At 39.7% G+C, this 24,343-nt stretch overlaps 2 protein-coding genes across 5 annotated transcripts in view; both read right to left on the bottom strand.

Annotated features, from left to right (window-relative positions):
- LOC140188343 (RNA-binding protein MEX3B) overlaps window positions 1–10,476 on the bottom strand; it is a 32,481-nt gene extending 22,005 nt beyond the window's left edge. The window contains exon 1 of the mRNA XM_072244509.1: window positions 9,776–10,476. Within this exon, the coding sequence (XP_072100610.1) occupies window positions 9,776–10,268 (493 nt within the window). The 5' untranslated portion in view covers window positions 10,269–10,476. The remainder of the gene's footprint in view (window positions 1–9,775) is intronic.
- A 10,442-nt stretch (window positions 10,477–20,918) lies between these two features.
- mbd3a (methyl-CpG binding domain protein 3a) overlaps window positions 20,919–24,343 on the bottom strand; it is a 28,710-nt gene continuing 25,285 nt past the window's right edge. For all 4 annotated transcript variants that reach the window (XM_072243913.1, XM_072243912.1, XM_072243910.1 and 1 more), the window contains 2 exons: window positions 24,202–24,336; window positions 20,919–21,694 (listed from right to left, as the gene is read on the bottom strand). In XM_072243913.1, coding sequence (XP_072100014.1) covers window positions 24,207–24,336 — 130 coding nt within the window. In that variant the 3' untranslated portion in view covers window positions 20,919–21,694; window positions 24,202–24,206. The remainder of the gene's footprint in view (window positions 21,695–24,201; window positions 24,337–24,343) is intronic.

Below are 24,343 nucleotides of genomic sequence, written 5' to 3' on the forward strand. Positions count from 1 at the left end.
TAAGAGAAATGACTGAAAAGAGTAAATCGGACTTAAAGGTAAAATGAAAACTGGTAACTGAAAATAAACTAGACAGAATAACTTGAATGATAGCAATATGGTTGAGACATAAATAGGAGAAAATTCTCTATGATTATTCAAACTGCTGAGGGCCCTCTAACACAGGGTGAAGATAGAGGTTATCCCTCTGAACTGAGGCGGGTCGGTGCTCAGGCCTCACTGTGGGAAGTTGGGAAAAATTTTCAAGTGTTGCACGTTCAAAGATGTCTAGGGTGTGGTTATATGTCTTGGTTTACTGTTGAGAAGGGATTGCTTACTGTTTGGTTAGAAACGGAGAGTGTTTTTTTTTCTACTAGAGAAAAATGCAAACTGAATTGGTAAAAATAATTTCCTATAATGTTAATGGGGTTTTGAATCCAATTAAAAGAAATAAGATTATGTCTAAATTGAAAAAAGAGAGGGCACAAATAGCTTTCCTCCAGGAAACACATATGAGCCAATCTGAACATGGAAAATTAAAAAGAATGGGCTTTAAGCATGTATTTTATTCATCATATAAATTGAGTCACAAAAGAGGGGTAGCTACTTTAATATCAAGTACTCTTAATTATGAACATATTTCAGAGACTAGAGACAAAGAAGGACGGTTCGTAAAAATCACAGGAAGAATAGAAGGTACAGAAATAACATTGCTGAATGTTTATGCTCCTCCAGGTTGTGAATGGTCATTTTATAGACACATTTTTGACCTAATGGTCAGTTCTCAAGGGGTAGTAATTTGTGGAGGGGATTTTAATATTAGATTAAATCCTATATTAGATTCTTCAAGAATAGTTACTCAGAATAAGCCTCTGACTTGGAAAGTGAATTCATTGATGGAGGAGTTGGGAATTATAGATGTCTGGAGGGAATTACACCCTACTAGTAAAGATTATACATATTACTCTTTCCCTCATTCAGCCTATTCAAGGATAGACTATTTCTTTATCTTTAATACAGATAGACTCAGGATAAAAAAACTGTAATATTGCAACAATTGATCTGTCGGATCATAGCCCAGTCTCTATGTCTCTAATCCTGGAAGGGAAAATGAGGAAAACACTATGGAGGCTAAACTCACATATACTCAATAACCCGAAAGTAATGGAGAGATTAAGGGGAGAAATCAAAGAATATCTAGACCTTAATGACACGGGAGAAACATCACCAGTGATCTTATGGGATACATTGAAAACTGTACTGAGAGGCAAAATTATTTCCATTACCACTCACATGAAAAAAATCAATGCACAAAAATTAGCAGACCTTCAAGGAAAATTAAAACAACTTCAAGTTGTAGATAGCAACAAAAGTAATTCAAATCGAAAACAGGAAATTAGGAAATTGCAAAGTGAAATTGACGATATTTATACGTTGGAAACTCAAAGAAATTTTCTTTACCTGAGACAAAAGAATTATGAAGTAGGAGGTAAATCAGCTAGATTATTAGCATATAAATTACGAAAACAACAAGCAGACAATACAATTCATAAAATAAAGAATCCAAAGACAAAGCTTGTGGAGAGTACAATAGGGAAAATTCAAGAGAGTTTTGAAACATATTATCGAGAGCTGTACTCCCAACCCCGGGCCCCCAATGAGCCCTATATAGACAGTGTATTGAATTTTTTAGATCTACCTAAATTTACAGATTTACAAAATGAAAGTTTATTAGAACCAGTAACTGTCAAAGAACTGAACGTGGCCATCTCTAGGTTAAAGGCTGGAAAGTCCCCGGGTTCTGATGGGTTTACCTCAGAGTGGTACAAGTCCCTAAAGACACAGTTAGCCCCATTACTACATAACACCTTTAATTGGATCTTGCAGAGAGGAGAAACTCCACCTTCCTGGAGAGAAGCGATTATTTCAGTTATTCCTAAAGAGAGTAAAGATAAACTAGAATGTGGCAATTATCGGCCAACTAGTGTTCTTAACTTAGATTACAAACTATTTACATCTATATTAGCGCACAGATTGGAAAAGCTTTTACCTGGCCTAATCCACTTAGACCAGACTGGATTTATTCAACAAAGACAAACACAGGACAACATAAGGAGAACTCTGCACATATTAGAACAGGTTAATAAGAACGAGACAGAGACAATGGTAGTAGGATTGGACGCTGAGAAAGCTTTTGATTCGGTTAGTTGGGCATTCCTATACAGAGTATTAGGAAGATTCGGCTTTCAAGAAAAGTTTATTAAAGTAATTCAGACTCTATATGACAGCCCTACAGCCCGAATTAAGATAAATGGGAACCTCTCTGACTCCTTCATCTTAGAGAGAGGCACTAGACAGGGATGCCCAATTTCTCCACTCCTTTTTGCGCTATATATTGAATCGCTTGCCCAACTAATAAGACAGAGCGAAATTGTAAAAGGTATCAAGGTGGCAGGGATTGAACAGAAAGTGGCGTTATTCGCAGATGATGTGTTGGTCTGAGTGAACCAGAAAAATCATTTATAGGATTGTTTACACTGTTGGATGACTTTGGGAAAATATCAGGTTATAAAACAAATGTAAAGAAAATGCAAGTTATGTCCCTAAATTATACACCATCCAAAAAACTGCAGGATACATATGATCTTACGTGGGAAGCTAAATCATTAAAATATTTAGGAATAGCCCTGCCGAAGGATCTTTCAACACTGTCACAGGTAAATTATGGGCCATTAATCTCAGAGATAAAAGCAGATATGCATAGATGGAATCTTATCCCCTTTTTAAGTTTAAATTCAAGGATAAATACTATAAAAATGAATATTCTTCCTCGGTTATTGTATCTTTTCCGTACTTTACCGGTGGAGGTGGATGATGATCAATTCAGGGAATGGGACAAACAGATTTCCCACTTCATTTGGCAAGGAAAGAAACCTAGAATTCAATATAACACCTTACAGTTAGGGAAGGAAGGAGGAGGTATGGTTCTTCCTTGCCTGAGAAATTATTTTTATGCCTCACAGATAACCCCTCTGTTATATTGGTGTAATAGGGAATATAAGGCTAGATGGAAGGAAATAGAATTTGGATTAGTTGACAGTTTTCCTCTTCAGGCCTCAATAGCTGACAAAGGATTGATGGCCCAGTTGGAAAAATTTAAAAACGCTTGGATAAATCTTACATTAAAAGTATGGCAGAAGGTGGTTAATTCATGTGGAATTAATAACATGTTAAAACTCTTTAGATGGTGTGCATATGATACCGAATTCCTTCCCAACAGAGGAGATAAAAGATTTGAGCTATGGATAAAGAAAGGTCTTACAATCTACCTCTCATTTATAGATAAAAGAGTATTACAAAGTTTCCAAATCCTGCAGGACAAATATGGCCTAGAACATAATGACTTTTTTAGGTACCTTCAAGTACGAAACTATGTTAACCAGAGTTGTAGATATACAGACCTATCAACAGTAGAATTAGAATTTTTCAAGATTCTGAATTCGGCTTGCAGTTCAATACCTAGTAAATCAGTTTCTCGATTATATAATGCACTCTCCCATGCTAAAAATGTAAATACACTGTATATTAAAGAGAAGTGGGAGAAAGAAGCGGGGTTGGTACTTTCAGAGGAGGCTTGGGAGAAAATCTGCAGCTTTCAATGGTCCTCGACTAATTCTTTGACTTAGAGAGAACATTGTTGGAAAAACATTATAAGATACTTCAAGACCCCATTATCAGGAAAAATATAAAGATACAAATGTGATGTGTTGGAGAAGGTGCGGCTCCAAGGAGGCAAATCATTTTCATATTTTCTGGGATTGCCCTAAATTAAGTCTATATTGGGAAGGTATTCATAGAACATTAGTTAAGGTACTTAGGTCCCAGATACCTCTGAACTCTATTCAGAGGTAGACGCTCTATTTGGGGCATGTATTGTTTCTTGAACAGAAGGAAGATATAAAGTTGCTGCAGGCCCTCTTAGCGGCAAGTAAGAAATCAATCACTAGAAAATGGCTAAATCCAATACCACCTACATTAGAAGATTGGTACGAAATTATCTTGGAAATATTTAAAATGGAAAAGTTGACTTACTCCCTGAGAACTCAAAAAGAAAAATTTTATCAAATCCGGAATAAATGGATTGAATATATAACCCCAATGCGAGCAGACTTTAGATGACTCTCCTAATGATTTATACTGCTCTTCTCATCAACACAGTAATATTGCTAACGTAAGTAAGCACCCCTAGTCTAAATGTTTGTTTTTTTTTTTTTGTTTTCTTTTGGAAAATAGAGAATTAACACAAGTAAAGGGAAAGATTTGGGAAAGGGATAAAAAAAAATGAAAAAATTAAGTAAATAAGTACATAGGGATTGGATAATTATGTCTGCGGGCAGGAGCAAGCATGAACAAATTAGGATATAAACACCTACAATGGTTGATACATAGGCTTATATACAACATTTTGGACCAGTGGAAATGGTCCAGAAGGGTTATATGGAAACTATTATTACCATTTTTCTTAACAACTAATTCCATTACTTAGCCTAATAGGTTAGATTTACCACAGTACATAATTATCTATTTAAATGTTTATTTTCCTTTTATATCATCTCAATGTGTACTTAAGAATGTATAAATAATTGTAGCTTTATACATATAAAAAAATGGAAAAGGTTATATGTGTGAAAAAAGTACATGATATTTGTGAATTCCTTATCCAAATAAAAATAAAATTAAAAAAAAAGGAATTCAAGCAAACAAAATATCAGATGTAGTAGAGGGCTGTGCAGAGTAGACTCAACACATGTTTAATGCCCAATTTTAAAATATGAACTCCCTCCTAAACTCACAAGCTGTTCCCAGGTTAAAAACGCATGATATATGGACATCCCTACAGACAAATGAAAAATTCAAAAATCCCACATACACACATGCATTATTTCCTTCAAACAGCTGTCTATCCCTAGTAGTAATTCTTTCTCATCAGTGTAGCTGTTTTGCATTATGCCAGTGTTGGTTGTTAATGCAAATGATGCATTTCACAATGTTTCGATATACATGTGACAAATAAATGAATCTGAATGTCATTCATGACAATATTGTGGAGGCATAGTTACCATAGAGAATTTTTTTACCAACTTATATAAAGAACCGACTTATGGGTGTCTATAAAAAAAATGGAACTCATTCTAGAAACTGCCTGAACTAAAACGTAAAATACAAGCCTGACGGTCAATTCATTTATAGAGTACATAATTCTGTTTCATGCTTTAAGTGATTTTAAATCACCTAAAGCTCAGGTGGACACTTAACACAACTTGTTCACTTTAGGTTAAATTGACATGGAAGAACAGTATTCCATCCCAAGTCATTGTGAACTATAATACATAGTTTTGGTACAATTAACCCAAGGATCTATGAATACAACAGACCCTTGCCCTCCAAACATTAATATCTTCTGCAAAGTCAGTACCCTTAAGTTAGTAATTTAATTAGCTTGTGTGCTTAGATGCAGCGATGTTGAACTCCTTAAAACCTAAATATGTTTGCTGCTAATTTTAGGGAAAAGCTGCTTAGTTTAATTTAGTCAAAGCTGGTACTTCACAAGTTAATTAGACAACTTGATCTCTATTACTATATTACAATATCAATGCCGATGCCATGTAGTATCAACAAGAAAAAGATTTTAAGTTATGAGTAGAATTACAGCAAACAGATTTCTATTTTCAATGTTACAGTTTGTCACGATTTCAACACGCAGCCTCACTCTAGACTGGCCTACATGTGCAAATTGAAAAATCAAAAAAATTGCAAATGCTGGAAGTCTAAAATAAGCTGCAAGTTGTAACAGAACTCAATTTGTCTTAGCACAAATGCTGCCGAACCATTTGAATATGTCCAGCATTTTCAATTTTGTACAATTGTAAATATGGTTTGCCTCTCCCAGGGTAAGTGTTGTGCAGCTCACTAAATCCAATCTGGTTAATAGTAGAACAATCTGATTACCCCTTACTCTACAACTTACTCAGTCTATCAAATCTCCTTTGGTTCATTTCTGAGTTCCCTACATTACAGGGGCAATTTACAACAGTTGATTAATCTACCAGCACATTTTGGGCCTTGAAAGAAAATCACAGTACTTGGTAGAAGCCCACATAATCAAGGGAAGAATCTGTAAACTCCATACTGAAAGCACCCGGGGTCAGGATCGAACCAGGAACTGAGAGGAAACTGGATAATTGATGAATCACTGCACCAACCTTTAATTTCATTCACGTCTTCGGGCACTTAATTCTATCCACCTTTTAGAGCGGAGATGAGGAAGAATTTCTTTAGCCAGAGGGTGGCGGTTCTGTGGAATTTGTTGTCACAGGCAGCTGTGGAGGCCAAGTCATTGGGTACACTCAAGTGGAGGTTGACAGGTTTTTGATTACAAAAAATGGGTGTCAAATGTTACAGAGAGAAGGCAGGTTGAGAGGGATAATAAATCAGCCATGATAGAATGGCAGAGCAGATTCAATGGGCCAAATGGACCAATTCTGCTCCTACTTCTAATAGTTTTATCTCCCAAAGACGGAGCAAGTTTAATCCAAAGATTTATGAAGAGATTAACTTAGTGCTTCATTATTGCTTGTTACTAATTTTAATTCATAATACTAAGGCAGACAATTATACTTTAGATCAGGGGTTCCCAACCTATTTTATGCCATGGACCAATACCATTAAGTAGGGGGTTCATGGACCCCAGGTTGGGAACCCCTACAAATAAAATCAAAGCTGGTTGCTTCACCTGAATAGTTTACTATCCATTCTTGTTGCAATAGTCAACATTGACATTTCAATAAATAACAGATGCTTAATGTCATTATTCCTTCACTTTGTGGGGAGGAAAGAAAAGCACTGGCTACTGTAAGCATCATCCCTGGATTAAGGGTAGAAAATACCAGGTTATTGCTGGTCACTGAACATTGATAGAAAAGGCATGTATACAGGCAATTGGACAAGATGGAATCAACTCTCACTATCATCTCTGTTCTGCCCCCTCATAAAATGGCTTCTAATATCAATTCACTGTTTGACTTGCATATGGATTAGGCTTCTTCAGATGGTATACACGAACATGGTGTCACTTTCGGAGGAAGAAATAAAAACTAAAAGAGAGGCCAGAAATATTTAGGAAAGTATTTGCGGTCATTTTCTCCTCTGCTGAAAGTGCATGCAAATGTAGAACCAACTGCAGCTGTATTTAGGAAGCTCAAAACCATACTCCACTCAACAGTACTTTCTGTAAGAGAACTTTTAAATTCATAACCCAACAATATACCAAAAGTTTTGCCTCAGTTGGCAAGCTCTCTCCTTCTTCCAAGGCCCTCTTTGCTTAGAAATCAACCACAGTCTAGCTGATACCAAAATTGTACTAATAACACTATCACTGCCTGGAAGTGTTTGTATAGCTCCATTCCTATTACGAAGTCCTAACCTTGTTGACTCCATGCCAAACAACCGCTAGCTGAAGTTACTGCTTAATAAAATGTAACAAGCTGAAAGGTTGAAAAAGTATTAGAAAATAACAGGAACAGACATGGTTGGGAGTGTGTGCGCACGCGGCTACAGGGGCAATGAAAACATGTGGCGCATATAGTTTCTAATGCATAGCTTTATGAACAGTTTCCTGAAGTATCAGCAGAAAAGTGGTACACTACGGACATACCCAGATCTCTTTAATATAGCTGAATATATCTGCTCAGCCAATTCCATTACATCAGTGCTAAAATAAAGGCAAATACTCAGAGATGTATAATCTGGGAGAAAGGCACCAACCATTTCATCTAACTTTAGTCACAGTTGGAGGTGGATCCATGCAAGAAAGAGTAACTTCCACACTTCAATTTAAAGTTCAAAGTGACAATGAACTGAAGTCAAAAATTCAGGCTCTGTGAATAACTCAGTGTACAAATACATGCCATCTTAAAGTATTTTAACATATTTTACCCAGAAATCAACCATTTACATGGCATACATAACCTGTAAGCCCAAGGGCCAATATCATTTATGGTTCCCACCTTTAATAATCACCGTGAACCTTTTGGTGTCCCTGTTTGGATATGACTGCACTCCACAATCAGACAGACTGCAACCCTCACAATAGAGGATCAACAATGAATATCAGTGTGTGAGTATCAATAAATATCAATTTATTTTCCTGCATACATTTCAACCACATTAAAAAAGAATTTTAAAAGAGAAAAAAATTAGCATGTACAAGAAAGCAACCAATTAAATTGCACTTAAAACTGAATATAAAGAAATTATAATTCTGAGAGTGCTGTTTTTAAAACTTGCATTGATCAAACAAGATGTGCATCATTCCTCAGAAATGTAAAGTCATAAGAACTTTTGTTTAATCAAATATTTTCCACAAAATCTAGTTTAGATGCCTTAGCTATTCCTACATTGAAAGCAAAGTCCACCCGTAAATTACTTTAATGAAGTTTTAAAATATTAACGAAGGTTTTCACTACCCACAGTACCAAATGGATTTGATTTATCCCTACAAACTGAAAGATACTATACTAAAACATGCATTCAAGTACAAATGAATGCATGCACATTTGAGATATTCAAAACTGAACATGAATTCAGCAGGATTCCTTTCTTTGAAGGTACTGGTTTTGGTTTAAAAATCAAGTACACGCTAAGTGCTTTCATCAAAAAATTTTCTATCTGGCAGAATTTTGGAATAAAATCTATCTCAAATATGGCAATATCTGGTGTTCTGGAAACAAAAGCAGAAATCAATCCCAGACTCCCAAGACCAAACCCTACAGCCTATGATGTCAGCATATAAATCAGAGCATGGTTTGATTCCTTAACAAAGAGAACAATGAAACACTAAAGAATTTGTCCAAATTACCTAATAAAAAAGAAATTGTCACCTTTAAATACAACATGAGCACTTTCTACTTCTCCTTTTATTATAAAACAAGGAAAAAAATTGAGAGTTTGAAAAATGTTTAGCCGTGTTACATGACAATCACACTGGGCTGAATTCAGGATATCCTGTGTGAATGCCTATATGTTTTTCAGGTATATAAAAGAATCAAGCAACTAACTACCCTCTTCCAAACCAATTTTCCTCTGAATATTTTAAATAAATCATATTTTGTTAACAGACTGAAACAGCAAAGACAGACAGGCCCAATGAAAATTAAATTATTGAGACAATCCAATCCTGTCAACCACAGTATTTCATCCATTTCTGTTATGCACAAATAAGTTATTTTTGCCCCTTCGCACCACCCCACCCACACACAAAGCAACTGCATTAAATCCAAACTAGACACTCAACATCTTCCAATGATGCAGAAAGCGTTACCATAAACAATCTGTCAATCCTGATGCATAATAGTCACAGGATCTCAACAATCTGAAAGATTTAGGATTCACAAAATAAGTAATTCTTTTTGGAGCAATGATTTGGTTAAAGAAAACGACTATTTTGCTCTCCCCACTCTAATTACCCATAAACACACACACATACAATATCCAATGAATTAGAAAGTGCTTCATATTTGCATTACTTTTTGTTTAACCTCTGATCTGCACTGTTTGAGAATTTGAATGAATTTTAATTTTTCCAATCCCCGCACATATCCAGCTATGATTTGCTGGCGAAATTATTTCACACTTTGAAAGGACTTGATGGAGGAGGCTGGGGGGGGGGGAGGAATAAACTTAAAAAAAAGAATTTAAAAGAGGAAGAGGCGCCGCTTCCTCATCCGGCTGTGGTTACCTTGCCTCCCCACGATCTCAGCCACATGTTCGGAGCTGGGCACCGGCACACACTCGGTCATGTTCACACTCTTCCTGCGCCCGGGGTCCCCGGGCACGGTGAAGAGCGGCGGGGGCGGCAGCGGCACCAGCGGCGGGTGGAACAGCGAGACGGCCAGCCCGTTCACGCCGCCTTCATCCTCCGCCTCATCCTCGTCGTTCTCTTCCCCGACCATCACGACGCCGCCGACTCCTGCTCCTCCACTACCACCACCTCCTCCTCCCTCGCCCAGCAGACCATCTCCTTCCTCTCCCAGACCCAAGATGGAGAGGTGATCCAAGGCGAGCCGCAGCGATTTCTGATCCTCTTCCGTGCCGGCGGCGGCATCGGGGGCTCCTCCACCACCACCGCCGCCGCCGCTCACGCCCGACACTGTGCCCCCTCCTCCTCCTTCGCCCTCGTTGCCACCAGAGTCACTGACAGACTCCATCTCTGCAAACATCGAGCCGGGCATGCCGCGGCCGCCACTGCCGCCCTCCTCCTCCTGCCGCGCGCGTTCGGTCTCAGAGTGCCCGAGGTTCGACTCGCGCTGCCGCTGCCGCCGCCGCCGCCGCCGCCGCTGCTCCTCCCCCTCTTCACGCGCCCGCCGCCTTTCCTTTGTCTCGGCCGCGCTTCTTCTCTCCCTCTTCCACGCGCGCGTGCGCGGCCGGGCAGGCGGGCTCTCACGCTCTCCTCCTCCCCCCGCCCCTCCCTCGCTTCCTTTCCCACACCGGCCGCTCCCTCTCTCTCTCTCTCTCTCTCTCTCTCTCTCTCTCTCCCTCCCTCACTCACACACTCGCCCTCGCCTCACTCCCTCCCCCCCGCCCTCCCTCAGACCGGGAGAGGCGCTCAGTGACGTCGCCGCCCGCACAACAATGGGAACCGGCCATCCGCCGCCGGGTCAGGGGTCAGGGTGGAGGCGCACTCACAGTCTCACACCGAGGAGAACTGGAGCCACCCGGTGTCCGCACTACCACTAACCCCGAGCCCGGGAACGGTGGAACTTCCCTCTACCCCGCCGCCACATCTCGGAGGAGCGGGGCTTCCGATGAAACCGGAGTAATTCATGTGGTGCTGAGGGATGAGTCGGGATTTTGGGGAAGGCAGAGGCAAAACTGCAGATGCTGGAAGTCTGAGATAAAATCAGACGCATTACCATAGCAAATAGGGTCTCGGCCTGAAACGTCGACTGCACCTCTTCCTAGAGATGCTGCCTGGCCTGCTGCGTTCACCAGCAACTTTTATGTGTGTTGCTTGAATTTCCAGCATCTGCAGAATTCCTGTTGTTTGCATTACCGTAGAGACGGCAGGTCGGGCAGTGCCTGTGAGAGAGAACCAAATTAAAGTTTGGTCAGAAAGAGTACACACAAGCTAAAGGCCTGAGATAAAATCAGGAGCATTGCTGGAGAGACAAGAAATCACAAAGGGTCCGTGGAGAAAGAACCAAGTTAATGTTTTGTCAGACAAGGAACCACAGATTATGAGGATTTGAGATAAAATCAGGTTCTTGCTGGAAGGACACAGTAGCCTTGGCAGTGTTTGAGATAAAAATCAGTTTCATTGCTTTGTCTGCCAAGAGAGAACCAAGTTAACACGTGGGGACACGAAAAAATGTAGAACTTAAGGTATGAGATATAATCAGAGAGTCTTGCTAGAAGTTCTTAGTAGCTTGGACAGCATCTGGGGAGGTAGAACCAACTTCATGTTTCATTAGGGGGGCAGTGTCTGGTGAGAGAACTAAGTCATGTTTCATCAGAAGGGATATAAGAGACCACAGGTGCTGAAGGCCTGAAATATTGCTGGAAGGACTCAGTAGCATGGTCAGCATCTGGGGATGGAGAGCCCAGCTCCTATTTCCGCAAGAAACTGTAAATACTGAAAGTCTGAGATAAAATCGGAAACTTGCTGAGAAGAGTCAGAAGATTGGGCCACATCTGTGGAGAAAGAACAAAGCTCCTGTTTCATCAGTGAGGAGAAACTGCAGATGATGGAAGCCTGAGGTAAAATCAAAAACATGCTGGTTGTGACTCAACAGGTCATGCGGCGTCTTGAAGTGAGACCCAAGTTCATGTTTCATCAGAGAGGAGACACAAGAGATTGCAGATGCAGGATACGTCTTTTACTTGTGTTTCAGCAGAATACGTTGAACGTATTTCTGGGTGTGTTGAAATTGTGAAGCGTGGAATTTGGGCATGGTTAGGGTTCTAAGTAAAGATTTGCAGGCTGTGAGTATGCAGATCTTGGTTGACACCTCATCAAATACTGTAGAAGAGAATGAGAAAGGACTGAGTGTGAAGAAGACAAAAAAAGAGATATAAATCCAGCCAGAGAACAGTGGAAAACATCTTCAAAATTGGCGTTCCAGGAATTAGCAGTGATTTCAACAGAAATCAAAAATGATTCAGATACTGAAAATCTGGAAAACAAGCAAGATGCTGGAAAAATTCTGCAACATCTTTGAAAAGTGAAATGGTTAACTTTTTAGGTCTGGGGCCGTTCATACATCTGCTTAGGTGTATGGTGGCAGGTGCGCTTAAGCTACTATTAATTGAATGGATGCCCTTGTAAATTGGGTAAAGATAGCTCTTAGTTAATTTCTGATAGCTCTTCTTAGGGACAGCATAGTAGTGTTGCATTTAACGCAATTGCTTTACAATGTCATCTATCACCCCAATCATTCTTGCTGCTGTCTGTAAAGAGTTTGTACATTCTGCCTGTGCTCTGGTTTCCTTCCACATTCTAGAATCAGAATCAGGTTTATTATAATAGGCATGTGACGTGAAATTTGTTAAACGGCATATTCCAAAGATGTGCAGTTGGGGTTAGTGAGTTGTGGGAATGCTATGTTGGCAACGGAAACATGGCAACACTTGTGGCCTGCCACAGTGATCCTAGGACTATGTTTGCCTTTGATGCAAAATGACATGTCTCACTATATGTTTTGATAGTTGGCCTTACATTAAGCATCATGCATTAATGATGACCACTTGGACAAAATACTTAACTGGGTGCATCACAGCCTGGTATGAAAACACCAGAGCCCTTGAATGAAAAATCCTTAAAAAAGTGGTGATACGTCCTTGTCCATCATGGGTAAAGCTCTCCCCACCACTGAGCACGTCTACATGGAATGCTGTCGCAGTGAAAACAGCCCCTTCATCAGGGATCCAGCCATCCAGGCAATACTCTCTTCTCGCAGCTGCCATCAGGAAGAAGGTACAGGAGCTTCTGGACCCACGCCACCAGGTTCATGAACAGTTATTACCCCTTAACCATTGGGATTTGAACCAGTGGGGATAACTTCACTCACCCCAGCAATGAACTGCTCCCAAAACCTATCAACTAACTTTCAAAACTCTTCACCTCAGATTCTTGATATTTATTGCTTATTTACTTATTATTATATTATTTCTCTTTGTATTTGCTCAGTTTATTGTCTTTTGCACACTGGTTGTCCTTCCTGTTGGAGTAGTCTTTCATTGACTCAATTATGGTTGTGGGGTTTATTGAGTATGCCCGCTAGAAAATGAATCTCAGGGTTGTAAATGGTGACATACAAGGTATTTTGATAATAAATTTACTTTGAATTTTGAAATACTTCCAAGAGGTAGTACTGAAATTTATATTAAACTCAGTAATCAAGAATTAAGTGTTATTCCAAAGCAAAATATGTACCAATTAAAATGTAATTTAATAAAGAGGTATGAAAACATACAAAATTCTAGAAGTGCAGGACAGAACAGAGACAAGAGGCACAAGAGACGGCAGCTGCTGGAATCCGGAGCACAAACAATCTGCTGGAAGAACTCGACCTCCGGCAGATTGTTCAGAGCAGGAATAGTAGGGAAGTTTCATGATGGTTGTGGAGTCCAGTACCAAGGGTTATGGTTGAAGAATCAGACTATGAAGGGGAGAAATTCATTCTCTCAGTGAAATGTAAACCTGTACATTTCAATATCACAGAAAGCATTTTAAGCCAAATCATTAAATATATCGAAAGGGAGTTTAATATTATTCTTGGGGCTGCGGGTATCAAGAAAAATGGGGAGAAAGCTGGAACAGGATATTGAATTTGAGTTTGGATTGATAACCATGATCATATTGAATGATGGATCAGGCTTGAAAAGTCCAACTGTTGATGATTTTGATCGATGACATTGCTAACCTGGTCCTATTATTATCTATGTGTGTGGGTGGGAGGGATGAAAGGGACTTTTATTTTTGCTGTTCTGAATGTTGTGTCATGCTATGCTGGTAATGAAATGTGTGGAGACATTTGCTGGATGCTTCCAGCATAGAGTCATAGAAAAGTACAGGATAGTAACAGGCCCTGTGGCCCGTCTAGTCAATGCTTAGTCCCATCGACCTCCACCCGGTTCATAGCCACCCATACTCCTAGTATCCATGTACGAATGCAAACGTTCAAATTGAACTCATTTGCACCACTTTCGCTGGCAGCTCGTTCCACTCTCAAGACCCTCTCAGTGAAGGTTTCCCCTCATGTTCCCCTTTATTTACACCTTTCACCCTCAACCCATGACCTCTAGTTGTAGCCCCAGTGAAAAAAAACTTACTTGCATTTACCCTATCTGTACCCCTCATAATTTTATATATTTCTATCAAATCTCTCCACAATCTTCTACATTCAAAGGAAAAGTCCTAACCTATTCACTCTTTCCTTATAACTCAGGACTTCCAGTCCCGGCAACATCCTTGTAAATTTTCTCTGTACTCTTTCAAACTTATTTACATCTTTCCTGTAGGTAGATGACCAAACTGCACACAATACTCCAAAGCAGACCTCACCAATGCCTTGTACAACTTCAACATAACATAGCATCTCCTGTACTCAGTACTTAGATTTATGAAGGCCAATGTGCCAGAAGCTTTCTTTACAACTCTACCTATGCCACCACTTTCAATGAATCAAGGTATTCTCAGCTGTCTTTGTTCTACCACACTCCTCAGTGTCCTACCATTCACTAAGACCCACCCTGGTTAGTCTTGCCAATGTGCAACACCTCACACTTGTCTGCATTAAATTCTACCTGCCATTTTTCCACCTGATCGAAATCCCACTGCAAGCTCTGATAGCCTTCCTTGTTGTCCATTACACCCCCCAATCTTGGTGTCATCTGTAAATTTACTGATCCAGTTAACCTCATTATCATCTATATCAATGATCTGGATGATAAATGAAAATGGACCCAGAACAGATCCCTGCGGCACTCCACGAGCCACAGTCTTCCAGTCTACTACCTACTACCACTCTCTGGCTTCTCCCACAAAGCCAGTGGCTAATCCAATTTACTACTGCACCTTGAATACCAAGTGACTGAATTTTTCTGACCAACCTCCCATGCAGGACCTCGTCAAACGCCTTTGCTAAAGCCCATGTAGTAAACATCCACTGCCTTGCCTTCAACAATTTTCATGGTAACTTCCCTTGAAAAACTATAAGATTGGCTAGACATGACCTACCATGCACAAAGCTATGCTGATCCCTAGTCAGTTCCTGTATCCAAATATTCATATATCTAGTCCCTTAGAATACCTTTCAATAACTTTCCCACTACTGATGTCAGGCTCATCGTTGGTTGTTTGTGTGCAGTTAACACATTTCACTGTATATGTGCTATATAAATGAAACTGATTCTGAATCCCGCGGTAACCCTGGGGGTGAACTAGTCCTAGAATCACACAGCATGTAAACAGGCTCTTCAACCTAACTGGTCTATGCCAACCAAGAGATTCCCATTGCATGTGTTTGACCCATATCCCTCTAAACCAGGGGTACCCAGCCTTTTTTTTAATGCCATGGAACCTTATCATTAACCAAAATAGGTCTATGGATGCCAGGTTGGGAATCCCTGTTCTAAACCTTTCCTACCCATGTACAGTACCTTCCAGTTAAGCTCCTGATCCAGCTTGCTGAGAACCTTGGTCGTACCAGTCTGGCAGATTTTTGAGACTATTTGATTTTATTGCTATTAATATCCCAATGCACTTTAAAACTACTTTTCTGATGTTATACTGTATTTTCCCGTAAATCGGGTAAGTTTAAAGGATACGCAGTAAACTGAGACTCCAGTGAGCTTTAAATGAACTTGGGAGGCTTACGTCCCTCAATGACCCAGAGGGCTATGCTGGCTGGAGTCCGCACCTTATGCTTTGGCTCTTGGTAGGGTCACCCATGCCAAACATGTCAAAAGGGTAGAGGCCAGACTAAGAGTGGTCCACTGGTTCTCCAGATTCAGGGGTTCAGCTCAGAGCTAACAACCCTCTCTGGTCAAACAATCCTTTTACATCTGAGTGCAATGGTATTCCTGAGTCTGCACCTAGGACTTACATGGCTGACCATAATGAAAACCAAGAGGAAGCTACTGGCACAGCAAAGGAAGCCTAAACACCAAGAACAAAATTGGTTTCTGGGATGTACAATCCATGTATAATACTGGTAAGCTAGCACAAATAACTGCAGAAATGCTTTGTTACAGCCTTGGAATGATGGTGCACAACAGAAACCGACCTCGCCTCCACCAAGAGACTCCATATCCTCGCGCCAAGAAAGATCTCCAACCACACCCTCGTCCTTCAGTGTCACCAAGAGGACATGGCCGCAATCATGAGGAAGTGTTAGAGCTGGATTGGGCATGTGATAAGAAGAGGCCAACTCCATAATCAAAACAGCACTTCATTAGACCACTGAAGAGCAAAGAAAACATACGACACCACAAGACAATTTAGCACTGTACCACAGAGGCGGAAATGAGAACCCTAAACCACACCTGGGACATATTAGAGAAAATGGCCAAGGACAGGGACGGAGGACCTTCACTGCACCATAATAAGCAATAAATAAGGATTGTGGATTATTTCAGTTTTGCTGTGCATTAGCCTCTTATCCTTACTACCTTTAGTTAGCAATGATTTTTTAGTATCAAATTTAAAATAAATACTTTGCCTCCAACTTTCACCCTGCCCTCAAGTTTACCTGGTCCATTGCTGACACTTCCCTCCCCTTTCTAGCTCTTTCTGTCTCTATCTCTGGAGACAGCTTATCTACTGATGTCTATAAGCCTACTGACTCTCACAGCTATCTGGACTATTCCTCTTCTCACCCTGTCTCTTGCAAGAATGCCATCCCCCTCTCGCAATTCCTCCGTCTCCGCCACATCTCCTCTCAGGATGAGGCTCTTCATTCCAGGACGAAGGAGATGTTCTCCTTTTTTAAAGAAAGGGGCTTCCCTTCCTCCATCAACTCTGCTGTCAAAGGTATCTCCCCCATTTCACACACATCTGCTTGCACTCCTTCTTCCCGCCACCCCACCAGCCTCCGGATCCAACATATAATTCTCCGTAACTTCTGCCACCTCCAACGGGATTCCACCACTAAGCACATCTTTCCCTCCCCCCCCCCCACTTTCCGCAGGGATTTCTCCCTACGCGATTCCCTTGTCCATTCGTCCCCCCTATCCCTCCCTGCTGATCTCCCTCCTGGCACTTATCCTTGTAAGCAGAACAAGTGCTACACATGCCCTTACACTTCCTCCCTCACTACCACTCAGGGCCCCAGACAGTCCTTCCAGGTGAGGCGACACTTCACCTGTGAGTCGGCTGGGGTGATATACAGCGTCCGATGCGGCCTTCTATATAGTGGCGAGACCCGATGCGGACTGGGAGGTCGTTTCGCTGAACACCTATGCTCTGTCTGCCAGAGAAAGCAGGATCTCCCAGTGGCCACACATTTTAATTCGCGTCCCATTCCCATTCTGATATGTCTATCCACGGCCTCCTCTACTACAAAGATGAAGCCACACTCAGGTTAGCGGAGCAACTCCTTATATTCCATCTGGGTAGCCTCCAACCTGATGGCATGAACATTGACTTCTCAAACTTCCACTAATGCCCCACCTCCCCCTTGTATCCCATCCATTATTTATTTATTTATATACACTTTCTTTTTCTCCCTCTGTCCCTCTCACTATACCCCTTACCCATCCTCTGGGCTTCCTCCCCCCCCTTTTCTTTCTCCCTGGGCCTCCTGTCCCATGATCCTCTCATATCCCTTTTACCAATCACCTGTCCAGCTCTTGGCTCCATCCCTCCCTCTCCTATCATTTCAGATCTCCCACTCCCCCTCTCAAATCTCTTACTAGCTCTTCTTTCAGTTAGTCCTGATGAAGGGTCTTGGCCTAAAATGTCAACTGTACTTCTTCCTAGAGATGCTCCCTAGCCTGCTGCGTTCACCAGCAACTTTTATGTGTGCTGCTTAAAAAAAAATTAGAACTGTTTCCAATGAAACTGGGATTGGGACTGAGAAGAGTGTATAGCAGGACGTGACTTTTTATGGCAGTGGCTTATCTTTCTTAATTAATTCTATTCAATGCCCAGAAAATAAAGTTTGTGATTTTTATACTTCTGGTGAACAGTGTGATTTCATGCAGAAAACCTGATTTATTAGAACTTTTTCTTAGTTTTAAGAATTACAATATACAAATATACTGATGTTATATAAATTTGCAAATAATGTGAAGTATTATCTCATTAAGCAAATACAAGACCACAGTTTCAAACCAGGTTAGCAAAAGATCTGAGTTCAGGTTATAATGTAACTTCCAAGACCCAAATAAAAGTATCCATCCACAATTCCATGCAGAAAAGAAATCGATAGACTATTTCACACCTGGAATTGTGCAACTATAGAGTGCAAATTTGTACCTTTAGTAATATTGGATACCAATTTCTTAAGAACATGCAAATCCAACTTTAGATTTTCAGGATACCTGGGGTATCAAGAAATATATACTATTACCTTAATTAACAGCCAGGTTTTGTTTTCTGGGAACAGGAATGATAATTAAATCAGCTCTAAAGAGGAATCATGACACATTTCAGTCAATGGCCCAGCTCCAGTGCACTCTCATTGGCTGAGCAAATGTCAACAACATAAATGTTAAGTGGTATCAGTCCTGGTTTGTTTATGTTCATTAGTATTTTTCCAACAAGTTTTTTTTTAACTCAAGAGAGTGGTGTGTGCATGGAATGGGCTGCCGGCAACAGTGGAGGAGGCTGATACGATAGGGTCTTTTAAGAGACCTTTAGATAGGTACATGGAGCTTAGTAAAATAGAGGGCTATAGGTAAGCCTAGTAATTTCTAAGGTAGGGACATGTTCGGCATAACTTTGTGGGCCAAAGAGCCTGTATTGTGCTGTGGGTTTTCTATGTTCTATCAAAAATATTTTTCACCAGACCAAGAATGCCACACCACAGGATAGCCCTAAGTGTAATAAATGCAAGAGATTCTGCAGGTGCTGGAGATCCAGAGTTCCTCTAACAGTTTGTGGCTGTCCTTAAGTGTAATATCCATTCTTTTAAGTTTTAAAATCAACAACTACCAGCCAGACAAATGCAACACCGTCTTATTTCATGTGATGTAAAATGTATTTGGTTTAGTCTAGAAACAAGCTTAAATACAACTGAAATTTCATAACTCACATTTAAAATATTAGCAGTTTTAAATATCATTTCAACTTTTAAAATCATACTCTTGAATCACTTATGAATTTAATTTTCTCATAATTAAGTCATCTTCTTTTAAAAATCCTACTACTGAGGTAAATTTTAGTTTGTGATCTCAACTTATATTTAAATATCAGACAGGATATTGTAAAGTAAATCCTCATTGACAGCAATCAAACAGCAGAGAAGACTCAATGGCCCTATTCTACTTCTATGTCTTATGGTTATGGATTCCATATGCATAATCTTTAGAATAAAGAACTTTTCGGGGGGGGGAGAGAGAGAAAAGTCAGTGATATTGTGTAGTGTTTCATTGGAGGTTTCTAAGTTTCATTAAGTGAAGCTTCACCTCCTATTTTATATCATATCCTAACACCTGTTTGACAGACTCTTCGACCATCAAAAAAAAAATACAGATTTGTAGGTATGCTGTAAGGAAGTATCAGTCTTGTTGAAAGGTCTCAACCCAAAACATCGACTGTTCATTCCTCTCCAAAGATACTGCCTGAGCTGCTGAGTTTCTCCAGCATTTTGTGTGGCACATTTAAATTCACTCCTATGGTCTCACCCTAGAGATGCCGATGCTATCCATCTTCTGTACAGCTCATACATACAAATCAGTGTTTACAAAATGAATAAGGCTGCAGGAATCTTCTGCCATACCGGAACTCTGCATTTACATTTACAACTGTTCAGGTTGCAAACAGTTCTCAGAAAATGAAGTCTTTGTTCTATTCACCCTCCCACACCACCTCTGGAACTATGAACTGGTTTTCTCCTTTCCAGTTCTGGCAAAGGATCTCAAACACAAAACATCAACTTTCCCCCTCTACATATTCTGCCTGACCTGCTGTTTCCAGATTTATTTGCATTAAACTCTGACCCACCACTGCATGTTAGAAGTTTGTACATTCCAAGGACATACTGGTTGGCATGTTAGTTGGTCATTGTAAACTGTCTTAGGATTAGACTAGTATTAAATTGGGGGATTTCTGACCGGTGTGCCTCAAAGGGCTAAAAGGGTCTATTCATGTCAATAATTTAAAAAAAATATGAAACAAAATAAGATTCTGCAGATGCTGGAAACCTTGAGGCTACACTCAATTCTGGCGGAATTCAGCAAATCAAGCAGCATCTGAGGGGAATAGACAGTTGACATTGTGCCAAGACTCTATTGGGACTGGAAAAAGGGACAGCGGCCAGAATCTGCTAGTTTCCGCCCCGGTCCTTTCCAGTTCTGATGAATAGCCTCAACCTTAAATGTCAACTGTTTATTCCTCTCCATTGGTGCTGCCTCACTTGAATTCCTCCAGAATTTTGTGTTACTAATTATAGAATGCCCCAAGGGTACAACTACAGGATACTGAAATGATCTAAACATCCTTTTTAACATCACTCTGCCAGTAACACAAGTGAAATACAAATTGCTGGAGGTTCTCCCACACAGGAAAAAGAGACAACAGATTTCATCACATTTGACCTTAATTCCGCTACAGAATTTACTGAGATTTGAAACTCCTGAAATTTGCTTTTATTAGTTTTATTACCTGCTCCTCAAATTTTAAAAGATCTATAGGATTGGAATTTTAATTACTTCAAAACACAAGTTCACCATTGCCTTTATTTATACAAAAACTAGCTTTCCTTTGCCTTTGGCAGTTAAATACACTGGTTGCACCCAAATCTAAAACAGAACATTGCTGTATATCACCGCAAATCCAAGCTCATTCACAATTAATTTCAAAATGTTACTGGTTTTAATAGAAAACATATGGCAACAAGATTTTATTGACAAGCTATTCCAACTTTTACAGTTTAGTTCCACTACACATAATGTACACTTACCAAGGGTGGGAGGAACTGTAGACATGCATTATAAAACAAATCAAACGAATTTCACAGAACATGCATGAATGCAGTTTCTGGGTTGAGAATGCATTCTTAATCCTTTAATGAGGCAATGCTCTAGAAATGTAACAAACAAAACTAGAAATACTGAGTCATTCTTTAGTGCACGAGTCACTAAAGATGTACACTTATTTCACAATTAAATCACAAACATTAGGATGTACCTATTGCTAGACAACTTGCACATATCATTTTTACAATATTTTACATAGCTTTAAAAAATATGCATATAAAAACAAACCAAGTTTAAAAATGATTACTGGCAATGGTCTACATGCCCATCACAAATGACCGTTTCCATCTGACAAAAAGCACTTTAAAAACTGGAAAAGTAGTTTTTCAAACATATAAACCAGCTTGAGTGTGGAGATTCCAAAATGATTCAACTATTCATTGATTCTCATTCTTTCAAATGTTTTCACTTGTCTTTGTCCACACTTCCCTGAAAAACACTGGATTCAAGTAACAACCTGCCAAAAAAAAAACAACAACCAAGTAATTCATATAGCAGGAATAGATCTCAGATTCTGTTATAGGACAAATATTAATTTGCCAAATCATGCAATGCTGCAGGCTAGTGGTTAATTTTGGAATTTCATAACCTACCATGTGACTCACCAATAGAAATTGCACTATTTTTTGTAATATACATTTCTAATTGTAATTTCTATGTATTATGTATTGCAATGTAATGTACTGCCACAAAACAAGATGCCATCTGCCAGTGATAGTAAACCTAATTCTGAATTCATATATAACTTATAGGTTAGCCCTTGCTCTGAATTCTGACTGGCTTCAGTTGTCAAAGGAAAGTATGTGCAAATATACAGAGTATATTATATTGAAAATATGGAAAGTGGGATACAATGTTTTAACTATTCCCCAATACATAGACAAAATTCAACATGTGGCCTTCTTGACAAACAAACAAAATGCAAAGGCCAAGTCAATATATTGTCAGATCAGATTTCCTTCCAGCCTCAAAATTACAGATGGTAATCTGGTACAAACCAAGATCATTTATAATTTTGATTACATGGCAAATTACCTTTAATTTTAAAACAAAAAGTCAAGCCATCATCAGGAACAATCAAGATTTAATGGCAGATGGATTAATCATTGTCTCCCTCCCAGTGAGCACATTTAATTTGAATATTGGTCCAAACTATTATGAAATTGCCAAGATGTAATGAATGCATGTAGTTCTAACTCAAGGAAACTCATCTTTGAGGCAGTCAGTAGAGACAAATAATTGCATTGGATTAAACCTCAGATTTGCAAAATTAAAACTCATTTAGACTAACCAAAATACACTAAGCATCAAAATTAAGGACAAAATAATGGAAGTACATCCTTCACATCAGAGACACGTGTTGATTTCTAAAGCATAGTAACATTTAGGACTTTCAGAACAGAGCGCCTAAAGTTTTACATGGTTTCCCCCCCCTCCCCCACACATTAAATAAGTTTGGCAAACCCCTAAAAGGCAATTCAAACAGGAGCAGACAATTTCCAACAGGCTTAGTCGGATTTGAAAGGCTTTATATGCTGGAAAACCTCTTGATGAGAGTATCTGCCTAAGCCACAGTGAGCACAACATCCTTTCCCCCTGCCTTATTCTGAGAGTTACTCCAAGATGTTTATAGGAACAGTCTCTCCACCTGCCAGAATTTGAAGATACCACTGTACTATGTTAAATGTCAGCAGTTCAAGTTGCTGGATCTACCACAGGTCTTTATCAATATGATGCACACAGTCCACTGCAGAGAAATTATTTGAATTGGAGGTGGATTCTTGAAAAGGACCATCACTTGAAACCAGTTACTGAACTTGCATTGCTATATTCAGGACATTTTGAAGATACCTGTACTACCAAGTCAATCCCCAAGTGGTGGTCCAAGAGAAATGCAAGCTTAAAAATATGTACATATGTACACACACACACACACGTACGTACACACACATTCTGTGCAGACTAGTGTTCAGCTGCAATACCAGAAACAAAATTATTGTATTTGATTTGGCCGATTTCTTTGACAGTACAACAGGGGTAGTCATAAATTATATCCAGCACTGAATTTAGAAATGTAATCTCCCAGCAAAAGGCCTTTTTCCACATCAGCCGTTTTCAGTTCTCCTACACTTACACATTAAGAGGTGGTATGCTTGATTGATTCTAGCTAGACAAGGTCAGCAGCACAAACTCTCAGTTGGCCTCAAGTCAACACTATGCTAATAAGCTTTTGACAATGTTCATCAATAATCAGCAAATAAAATAGCTGAAGCACCTGAATTTCATTTTAGATCATAAAAACTAACATAAAATGTTCTGATTACATACATGGGAAATTCTTAGGAAGAAAATGTACACAGCTTTTTACAGCACACAATGTTATCCAGCTTGCTACCCAACAATTTTGCTCATATACCAAAAGCATCTTTGAGAGCAGTTCCTATCCCATGTCAATCACTCAACTTCAATGGGGTACAGACAATGCAGAAAGATTATTTTGTGTATTTTATTTGTGTTTCAGGATTTCAGCATTACCAGCAAAAGCTACATTTATTACCCATCTCTAAATGCCTTTGAAGTAAGGAGCCATCCATTATTGGGTAGCTTACTTGGCTATTTTCAGAGTCAATCATATGGAAGGGTCAGAGCTTTCTGGAGTCACATAGACCAGATACAGAAAGCAGATTTGTTCCATTGGAGAGCATTAGCAAACCAGACAGATCTTTTAAACCAACAATGCATAAGTTTGCAGTCATTAAGATTAGCTGTCATTCTTCCAAATCCCAGAATAACCAGATTTAAATTCCATAGATAACAAAGTTGGATTTGAACCCTGCTGTCACATTGTTAATCCAGGTTTCTGGATTACTGCCTCAGAAACACCAAGTGCTGCACTTGTACTACTCAATTATGCAAGATTTACAACATACAGATGATATTTACAGCAAATACCATTTGTGATACCTTGGCTATACGTCGTCCTCTTTATCTTGCACTATATCAGATTCTTTTCCAGATTCTTCAGCATGTGCCAGCATATCAGCCATCAGTGCCTCCTCCAACTTCTTCCGTACCTGTTGTACGAGTTCTTCTTGCTTCCTGCAAT

This window comes from Mobula birostris, chromosome 26 (assembly GCF_030028105.1).
Source record: "Mobula birostris isolate sMobBir1 chromosome 26, sMobBir1.hap1, whole genome shotgun sequence".
NCBI classification, from domain to species: Eukaryota; Metazoa; Chordata; class Chondrichthyes; order Myliobatiformes; family Myliobatidae; genus Mobula; species Mobula birostris.